Source organism: Podarcis vaucheri, assembly GCF_965113315.1.
Source record: "Podarcis vaucheri genome assembly, chromosome: 7".
NCBI classification, from domain to species: Eukaryota; Metazoa; Chordata; class Lepidosauria; order Squamata; family Lacertidae; genus Podarcis; species Podarcis vaucheri.
This window is the reverse complement of record NC_138765.1, coordinates 6034532-6044443: the sequence shown is the minus strand read 5'-3', so window position 1 is coordinate 6044443 and position 9912 is coordinate 6034532. Positions and strand designations below refer to the sequence as shown.

Here is a 9912-nt window from a genome sequence, read left to right as displayed (position 1 = left end):
ACATTGTCAGGAAGGACATGTTTTCCATTTCAGAGAGACAAAGCAGGGAATGTGGGGGTGGGGGGGTGGGGGTGGGGTTGCAGGAGGGGGCAGGGAGCCTGGCTCCAGCCCACAGCGCCGCCCTTTACGCATGGCAGGGAGGGTGAGACTGGATGACCTCGGGGGTCCCCACCCCCTCGACGATCCTGTGATTTCCTGAGGAATCCCGTCCCTCGAGCCGCCTGAAGGGTGTTCATAGAATCGAGGAGTCCTGGGAAGGGGACCCCCGACGGTCATCTAGCCCCACCCCTGTTCCATGCGGGATTTAGGCTGGGGAGGGGGCTCGCCGCCCTCCCCGTCGAGGGCGGAGGCTGCCGCGAGGTGAGGGGGCAGGTACAGACCCCGCCCCCGCAAAGGGGCGTGTCCTCCTGGGCGGGGAGGCGTGGCCCCGACGAGGCGCTCCACTCCCTGCCTGCCTGCCTGCGCCCGGGCGCACAGCCTGGAAGGAGCGTCCGCTGCCGCCGCCGCCTCTCCGCCCGTTCGCCCGCCCGCGCGCTTTCTGCGAGGGGACCCCGCGATGCCTCCGCAGGGCGAGTCTCTCCCGCCGGTGCCCCCGCGCCGCCCCCGCGAGCAGCGGCGCCTGCGGGGCCTCGAATGCGTCCTGCTGGGCGACGGCGCCGTCGGGAAAACTAGCCTGGCGCTCAGCTACAGCACCAACGGCTTCCCCGCGCGATACGTCCCCACCGCCCTCGACCGCTTCTCCGGTACGCGGGGGTGGGTTGGGATGGATGACCTTTGGGGGTGCCCTTCCCGCTCTGCGGGGACAAGGAAGAGCAACGACGACACTGGTTCCCGGGAGGTTTTGTTTTTTTATCCGCGGAGGTCATTCTTCAGCTGCTATTGCAGGGGGTTGGGATGGATGACCTTTGGGGGTCCCCTAACCAACCGAGCAGGGCTGTGATTCGACATGGGGCGTGGCTAGTGCTCAGTGCGATGCCTGCTCAACAGCCAGAGGGCACCGCCAACGTTGCAGGTTTACCTGCTCCCCAAAAGTGAGGCCCTGCCCGGAGCCCGGTTTGCAGGGGCTCCTGCAAAGCCTTTTTCACGGGAGACCCCGGCAAGAGCCTCTTCCTGCTTGCCTCGTTCTGCCAGGAAAGATTTGCAGGCCTGGAGTCGACCGCATCCGAGTTTTCCTTTCCTAGTTCCTACCTGGCGAAAGACAAACTTTCATTTCCCCAGAGTCTGAGCGAACGCTGCCGGAGGAGATCTATGGATGACGCGGGAAATGCAAACTAAACAAATGACGTCAGAATAATAATATTAAATAAGTATAAAAGTGGTTGGGGGTTGGCCTATAGGATCGCTGGCGTGCCTCCCAAACTACGACGCAGTGAATAACAGGAGGTTTTGCAACGGAGAATGGGTCGGGGATTACAGTGGTGCCCCGCAAGACGAAATTAATTCGTTCCGCAAGTTTTGTCGTCTAGCGAATTTTTCGTCTTGCGAATCATGAAATCCCATAGGAATGCATTGAAAATCAATTAATGCGTTCCTATGGTCAAAAAAAGTCCAAACAAAGCCAAATTTGGTACAACAACAGTTTATTAACTGCTCTTTAAAGTCACACATACTGTAAAGAGCAGTTCAAAAATTGAAGGGAAAATAAATTAACTTTATAAACAAAACATGTCTTTGTTTTTAGACAAAGGAAACAAAGTCACGAGACGTTTTCGTCTTGCGAAGCAAGCCCATAGGTGAAATTCGTCTTGCGAGGCAAATCGAAAACGGAAAAACCTTTCGTCTAGCGAGTTTTTTGTCTTGCGAGGCATTCGTCTTGCGAGGTACCACTGTATTGAGTTGTGCTCCCTGCACTGCAGGAGTTGGGCTACAATTTTATTACTATTATAAGTATTTTATTAAAATAACTTCATTCGTAAAGAGATGACCGGGGGTGGGGGATTAAAGAGTGAGTGGGAATGAAAAAGAAGAAGAAAATACTGTCACCATCCATTAATATGCAGGTGTGTATATTACAAATACCGTATTTTTCGCTCTATAACACGCAGATTTTTTCTCCTAAAAAGGAAGGGGAAATGTCTGTGCGTGTTATGCAGCGAATGTGTGGTCCCTGGAGCCGAAAAATAAGGCAAAAATCAAACCGCGCTTCAGGGAGAAGGGAAGCCTGAAGAGAGGAAGTGGCGGCTTTCCTGCATTCTGCCTCAGGGTCTTACTGCCCGCCCTCTCTGTTTCCTTGCTGTGTTTGCTCAAACGGAACAAAGAGCAGGGAAAGCCCCTCCCCTCCAGGCAAGTAGAGAGGAAAGCAGAGCGTCGCTCTATCCTGTCCCTGCTCCGGAGGGAACAATGTATGTGAAGGGAAGAGAGATTACAGGTTCGGCTTAAAATTCTGATTTGACTTCCTGCTTTTTGTTTTTGGAGACACACAGCATTCAAATATGCTTTCTTCCATTTAAAAGGATGAAATCCTTAAACAGTGGCTGGCTTGTGTGGGTGGGTGGGGGGAAACTTTTGCCTTCCTTTCCTCACGTTATAGCCCTCTCCTGCATTCTTAGCCTTCTGTGTTTTTCCTTCCCTCCCCACTTAAAATGTGGTTACAAAGCATGGATCCACATGGATCCTCAGGATCTTTGCATTGGGTCACCCCAAATTCACCATCAGAGCACACAGCATGTCCATGGCTACAGCCTGCCCCCCCAAAAAAAATCACGCACCCACTGTTGCCTGGGGCTGCAATGGTGCAAAAACGTGGTTACAAAGCATGGATCCACATGGATCCTCAGGATCTTTGCATTGGGTCAGCCAAAATTCACCATCTGAGCACATAGCATGTCCATGGCTACAGCCTGCCCCCCCCCAAATCACGCACCCACTGTTGCCTGGGGCTGCAATGGTGCAAAAACGTGGTTACAAAGCATGGATCCACAGGGATTCTCAGGATTTTTGCATTGGGTCACCCCAAATTCACCATCAGATCACATGTCTGTGGCCACAGCATGAAGCACAAAAATGATACGTCCACTGTTTCATTCAGAATATTTTTTCCCTTGTTTTCCTCCTCTAAAAACGATGTGCGTGTTATGGTCAGGTGCGTGTTATAGAGCGAAAAATACGGTAATTGCCAGTAAGCTAATATATTCTGCATAAACTCATTCCAGAGAGAATTATATTTATCCAAAGAGAGTCTGCTTCTCCAGCCATGTATTAAGGGGAATTGTCTCTCTCCTTCCCATTCATCAATATCAGCCTTTGTTCCGGGTTCGAGTCCCGGCGGAGTCACCCAAAAAAGAAATCAATATCAGCCACTAGGCTAGATGACCCTGGGGGGAGTCTTCAAAGGAGTCTGTCAAGAACCACAGTTCTCCTTCTGCCAGGGATCCTTGAGCTGCAACCCTTGTGTTCCATGGGGTTGGGCTGGATGACCTTTGGAGGTCCCTTCCGCCTCCAGTGCCAGGGAGACTGAGCAGGAAGGCGCTGGGCTAGGACTTCCACCTCTGGGCGAGTGAAATCCCTGATGCCGTGTCTTGATCTGGGGTGGCTGGGTCTGTCTTCCTTCCCAACTCTGACCCCCCATTTTTCTGTTTCGCTCCCCAGCTGTGGTGCAGGTTGACGGAGACCCCATCCGGCTGCAGCTGTGCGACACCGCAGGGCAGGTAAGGAGGCCGGACGGGATGGGCTAGGGACTGACCTGGACTTGGCACTTTGACCTGGCCCTTCCTAACCGTCCCTTGGGTGTTCTTGAGGTCTAGCAACTTGCTTTCTCGAATCTATTCCCGAGGGTTGCAAGCCTGCCGCTGAACTGCTTTCCCCTCCAAAAACCGCACAGCTGGCTTCCCCTCCCCGCAACCTGTAAGGGCAAAGGTGTCCCGGAGGCGAGAGGCGCAGCTGGGCTTTGCGGGGCCACATTTATTTGGGGCCCTTCTTTGCGCCTCCCAAATCTCTTTGCGCCTCCCGAATCTGGCTTGTGGGGAAACTGAGGAGGGTCGGTTCTGGTGTCCGGGGTCCTAATACAGACACGCAGATATTGATCCATTCTGGTTGTGATTGCAATTTGCCTTTGAAATAGACATATTGCTTAATTTTTACTTCTACAAAAAAACAACAACAAACCTTTGTCAACACAAGAAATATAAGACAAACTAGAAGACATCCAAATGTCCTGGTTAACACATCACTAATTACATGCCTTCTTAAACAACCCAGCAGTAAAATCAGCAGCAACTAGGCCCCTGACAACCTTTGAAAACCTCCTTCTAATAACAAAGGGACACGGTAAAGAGATGGTATCCGCAGTATACAAAATACTACTGCAAAATCCCACGAACTCCCTAGATGCAATCAAAAAACAATGGGAGGATGACATAGGCTATGAAATAAACCCCACTCAATGGACCAAAATGTGGTCTAACCCCCCCCTTTAAATCCATATCAATGAAAAGAAAAGAACTCACTCTAAAACTCACCTACAGGTGGTACCTATAACACTAAGAAAACTAGCGCTAATACGCCCAGGAACCTCACCAAAATGCTGGAGAGGGTGCACCTCCACAGGCACATACCTCCACATGTGGTGGGAGTGCCCCAAAATCCAACTATTCTGGACAACAGCCATATGAGAAATAAGTAAAATAACCAAACAAGTATTAGAAACCACCCCAGAACTGGCCTTACTAAACGTCTTCCAAGACAATAATGCCCATGACTAAGCCGCTTCTGGCGAACTGATGGGGACGCGGGTGGCGCTATGGGTTAAACCACAGAGCCTAGGACTTGCCAATCAGAAGGTCGGCGGTTCGAATCCCGCAATGACGGGGTGAGCTCCCGTTGCTCGGTCCCTGCTCCTGCCAACCTAGCAGTTCGAAAGCACGTCAAAGTGCAAGTAGATAAATAGGTACCGCTCCGGCGGGAAGGTAAACAGCGTTTCCGTGCGCTGCTCTGGTTCGCCAGAAGCGGCTTAGTCCTGCTGGCCACATGACCCAGAAGCTGTACGCAGGCTCCCTCGGCCAATAAAGCCAGATGAGCGCCGCAACCCCAGAGTCGGCCACAACTGGACCTAATGGTCAGGGGCCCTTTACCTTTACCTATGTTTGCATATATGTTGGAAGCTGCCCTTCCTCCCTAGAAGGGGGTTGGCCTAGATGACCGCCAGGGAGCCCGCTCCCAGCCCTGCGGTTAGAATCAACGGGGGTCGTCGTTTTCTAACTCACCGGAGCGCTTTAAAAAGGGGTTGCCTGGCCACCTGTCACAGATTCTGGAGTGTCGATTCCTGCCGCCTTGCAGGGGGTTGGTCTAGATGACCCCTGGAGGGACCCTCCCAGCAGGGCGCCCCGCTCTCCCTCCTCACGGCCGCCCCTCTTTGCCCCCCCAGGACGAATTCGACAGCCTGCGGCGCCTCTGCTACCCGAAGGCGAACGTGGTCCTGCTCTGCTTCAGCGTCGTGTCTCCCACCTCGTTCCAGAACGTCTCTGAGAAGTGGCTCCCCGAATTGCGCCGCCACTGCCCTGCCACGCCCGTCCTGCTGGTGGGCACCCAGTCGGACCTGCGCCAGGACGTCAAGGTCCTCATTGCCCTGTCCCGGCGCCGGGAGAAGCCCGTGTGCCCCTCGGCCGCCCGCACCCTCTCCGCCAAGGCCGGCTTGCTGGGCTACGTGGAGTGCTCAGCCCTCACCCAGCACAACCTGAAGGAGGTCTTTGACACGGCCATCACCGCAGGGCTGCGCTGCGCCCGCGGCCCCCCGCCCAAGCCGCAGCGTCGCAGCACCGCCAGCCGCATCCGGACTCTCTCCAAGGCTTGGTGGAGGAAGTACGTCTGCCTGTCGTAGCGCCGGGTGCAATTCCCGCGTGGCCTGACCCCTTCCAATGGGTTTGCCTGCAGACTGGACCAACTGAGGGGCGTAGGCTTTGGAGAGGGGCCAGCCTTCTTCGCAGGGACATCGGGCGGAATCTCGGCAGGGCCAAACAGATCTCGAAACGGATCCCAAAGACGTTTCCTCGTCTCCGAGAGGGACGTGGCCGGGCTTTCATTTAGGGACGCTCTGTTGGCTGGAGAGAGCGGATGCTTCTGAACGGCTGCGTTTGGTGTCCTGGTCGCTGGTCTCCCTTTTGGGCATGTGGCTGGCAGCTGTGAGAACAGGAGGCTGGACCATTGACCTGAGCTTCTCATTCACTTGTGGAACCTCCAGCTCCACAGGCAGTCTATCTGGATTCTTAAGTTCTGTGGGGGTACTTGGCTACCGTGAGAACTGGACTTGATGGTCCACTGGCCTGAAGCAGCAGCCAAGCTTCTTAAACGTTTTCATGGGACCTCCAGCTCCAGAGGCAGTCTATCTGAATTCGTAGGTTTTATGGGGTATTTGGCCCCTGTGTGGCTGGACTAGATGGGTCCCCTTTGGGCCTCATCCAGCAGCCGCGCTCTTCTCATGCTCTTGCGCTTCCCCCCCACCTTGGGATTTGGGACCTTCAGCTCCCAGCCCCACCGAGAAGGGCCATATATTTGTAGACCCTGATATCTCTGGGGAGATGGTTGGGGGCAGATGCTTTGGGGAGGCTGTGGCTGGAAGCTTTGCCTCCCCACCCCCAAAAATAAAACTTCTGCACCTGGTTTAGCTGAGAGTGCGATGGAGACCCCTTGCCCAGAGTGGGGGTTTACTTGCGGAAGTGTGAGATGGGGTGACTTTTTTTAAACCACTTGAATCTGAAAATTTTGGGAAAACTTTGTACAGTGGGAAGAGAACCCCCCCCCGGTCCACCTAGTCCAAGCCCTTGCAATGCAGCAAGCACAGCAAACTTTGGTCCTTGGTTTCGGAAGGAGAATATTTCGGGTGGGGGAAAAGTTTCTGAAAATGAAAAGTTGTAGAGTGATTTTTTTTACGCCATTTGTGACTTTCTCCTGAGATGTAACCCAGGCCTTGAATCTGCAGTGTGTGTGTTGTGTACAGTGGACGCTCGGGTTGAGAACGTGATCTGTGCGGAATGCACGTTCGCAACCCACAGCATTCGCAAGCCGTGGGTTGCGCTTTGGCGCTTCTGCGAATGCACAGACGCCAAAGCATGGAAGTATTCCATTCCGGCAGTTCTGGGAGATTGTGGTGGTCCGTAACCTGAAAAAACGCAAGCTGAAGCATCTGTAACCCGAGGTATGGCTGTATATGGTCTGACCCAGGCAGCATGGTCAGACTAGGACCAGGGTTCGAATCCTCACTCGGCCATGAAGCTCCCCGGGTGTGACGTTGGGGCTCAGCCACTGCCTCTCTCAGCCTGATATACCTCACAGGGCTGCTGTTGCAGGGATTCAATGAGGATCGGGAGAACCAAGTGTCCTTGGATAGAGGGGGATGGAGAGGCAAGAAAAGAATTACAGTGGTGCCTCGCAAGACGAAAAGAATCCGTTCTGTGATTCTCTTCGTCTAGTGGTTTTTTCGTCTTGCGAAGCAAGCCCATTGACGGATTAGCGGATTAGCGCTATTAGCGGTTTATCTGCTGATCGGATCAGCTGATAAGCGGCTTAGCGGCTTAGAAAAAGGGGGGAGGGGGAAAAACCAGCAGGAACTCGCAAGACATTGTCGTCTTGCGAAGCAAGCCCATAGGAAATTCGTTTTGCGAAGCACCTCCAAAACGGAAAACTCTTTCGTCTAGCAAGTTTTCCGTCTTGCGAGGCATTCGTCTTGCGGGGCACCACTGTAATAATAAAACCCCAAGTTGCGCCCCCAATAAAATCCTGTGAGACCACCTGAAGTCTGAGCCCTGTTGCCCCCCCCCTTGCAAAGAGGCAGGTGGAAATGTGCTTTTTTGGGGGGGGGAATTCCCCCACCTGCCCATTTTCTCTTTCCAGGTCCTCGTTCCCTTTGCCTTGCAGGGAACCTGCAAAACTTTCCCTCCTTTCCATGGGAAAAAAAAATAAAATCCTGGGAATTGGGATCTGCTTTCTCTTTTTTTCCGTTTCCTGTTTCTCCTGCCCCCCCTCCACCCGTGTCCTTCCTGAAAAGCATTTTTTTCTTTTGCAAGCTTGAATTCTCCAGCCTCCTGGCTGCAAAGGGGAGGGGGGGAAAGTCTGCTTTGTAGTTCTCAGTGCAATCGCCTCCCCCCCAAAAAAATACCACCCCACACACGTACAGGAATTTGGAAAATTACAAAAGGTGACGGGTTTTCAATTTTGCTGCAACGCAGAGATGAAATGTGTGTCGCTGCTTTTCTTTCTTGGGGGGGGGGTCAGAGAACAGCCTCCCCCCCCCGCAAGAAAAATCTCTCGGTTGCATTTGCACACGAGGATTTCTGACTTTTTTTGTGGGCGGTGGGGGGAGGAAGCTCCCTTTGAAGTATTTTCTCTCGATTAAAAATAAGCTGTTTACTTTCCTCTCCTGTGTGAATGGCCGCCTTGGGTCTGGTCCCCCCCCCCATTTGGGGGTCAGAGGCGGAAGGAAGGAAAGGGACTTGGGGTTTCACCCCCCCAAAAAAGGGGGGGGCGGTAAGAGAATCACGTGCTCCACCTGAAGCCCCGTTGGAGGAAAAGTTGGGGCAGAAATGCAATAAATGAACAATGAGTAAAGATATATATTTGTTTCTCCCTCATTCAGCATGACTTGGGCCAGAGTTGGCTGGGACCCCATGGGCCATCTAGTCTGACCCCCTTCAATGACTATATGTGATAAAGAGATGAATTTTGTGTCTATGTCCTGGGCTCTGTTTCTGTCTCTGCGATTCCCCAATAGCCCCCACTTCCTCCTCCCCCCCCCAATGTTTTGTCACGGTTCCCTTTTCGATATGACACCCTTCCGGACAGAACGCCCCCTTTCGCCCCTCTCTCCAAATCCCAGAGGCAGAGGCGATGGTTCTAACCCAGAGGTTGCCAACGTTGTGCCCTCCGGATGTGTCTGGACCACAAGTCCCATCATCGTTGACCACTGGGGCTGATGGGAGTTGGAGTCCCAAAAACCTCCGGAGAGGGGGGCACTGCTGTCCCTGCCATTTCGGCTGCCCTCTGCTCCAGCTAATTCGGTGAGTAGGGAAAAAGTATTCTGCACATGCTCAGAGGCTCCTGAGCTTTAAAGGCGCAGCTTCCTGTCCCTGGGCTGCACTTTGGCCTTCGTGGCAAGTCTGGGCCTGTTAATATTAACAGGACGGCAGCGGACATGTCATCCTCGCTTGCGCCCTGTTCTCCGCTGGGGCTCCTCTGAGAAGTTGCTTTTCCTGCCCCCAGAGGCAGAATCTTCGGCTGGGAGACGCCGCCTCAGGCCAGGCGATTGGGGGAAGCAGCCGGAAAAGGGGTAAGAAGGGAAGAGAAACCGGGGAGGCTGGCAGGTCTGCCTGCCTTTCTCCTCCCTCCTGGCTTAGGCGCCTTCTTTTGATAGACACTCGTGGAATCATAGAGTTGGAAGGGGCACCCTGGGGTCATCCAGCCCAACCCCCCGCAATGCAGAATCTCAGCTGAAGAATCCTTGACCGATGGCCATCCACCCTCTGCTTAAAAACCTCCAAGGAAGGAGATTGCACCACCTTCTGAGGGAGCTGGAAGCCAGAGCTCGCTTGCTCGCCCTTCCTTCCTTCCTTCCTTCCTTCCTTCCTTCCTTCCTTCCTTCCTTCCTTCCTTCCTCCTTTCCTCTTCCTCCCTTCCCTCCCTCCCTCCCTCCTTCCTTCCTTCCTCCTTTCCTCTTCCTCCCTTCCCTCCTTCCTTCCTTCCTTCCTTCCTTCCTTCCTTCCTTTCTTTCTTTCTTTCTTTCTTTCTTTCTTTCTCCCTCCCTCCCTCCCTTCCTTCCTTCCTTCCTTCCTTCCTTCCTCCCTCCCTCCCTCCCTTCCTCCCTCCTTTCCCCTTCCTTCCTTCCTTCCTTCCTTCCTTCCTTCCTTCCTTCCTTTCTCCCTCCCTCTTTCTTTCCCTCTCCACCTCCTGCTTCGCTCCTGCCTGCCTCCCTCGCCTCTTCCTGGG

The 9912-nt window shown here is 53.7% G+C and overlaps 1 protein-coding gene across 2 annotated transcripts; it reads left to right on the top strand.

Annotated features, from left to right (window-relative positions):
- The first annotated feature begins 468 nt into the window (after positions 1–468).
- LOC309536943 (rho-related GTP-binding protein RhoU-like) lies at positions 469–6693 on the top strand. Of its 2 annotated transcripts, XR_014221736.1 has the most exons (4): positions 469–743; positions 3589–3647; positions 5363–6204; positions 6333–6693. XR_014221736.1 is itself a non-coding variant. In XM_082231357.1 (3 exons), the coding sequence occupies exons 1-3, from the start codon at positions 557–559 to the stop codon at positions 5813–5815; spliced, it is 699 nt and encodes a 232-aa protein (XP_082087483.1). In that variant the 5' UTR covers positions 469–556; the 3' UTR covers positions 5816–6693. The 2 variants fall into 2 exon arrangements, 1 of the variants encoding a protein (XP_082087483.1); XM_082231357.1 differs by having other exon boundaries at positions 5363–6693.
- Positions 6694–9912: the final 3219 nt, after the last annotated feature.

Bases quoted from the DNA above. Each gene is read 5' to 3' on its own strand.
- LOC309536943 (XM_082231357.1), top strand. From the start codon at position 557: ATGCCTCCGCAGGGCGAGTCTCTCCCGCCGGTGCCCCCGCGCCGCCCC. The intron at 744-3,588 runs GTACGCGGGGGT...TTCGCTCCCCAG, and splicing joins CGCCCTCGACCGCTTCTCCG to CTGTGGTGCAGGTTGACGGA. The intron at 3,648-5,362 runs GTAAGGAGGCCG...TTGCCCCCCCAG, and splicing joins TGTGCGACACCGCAGGGCAG to GACGAATTCGACAGCCTGCG.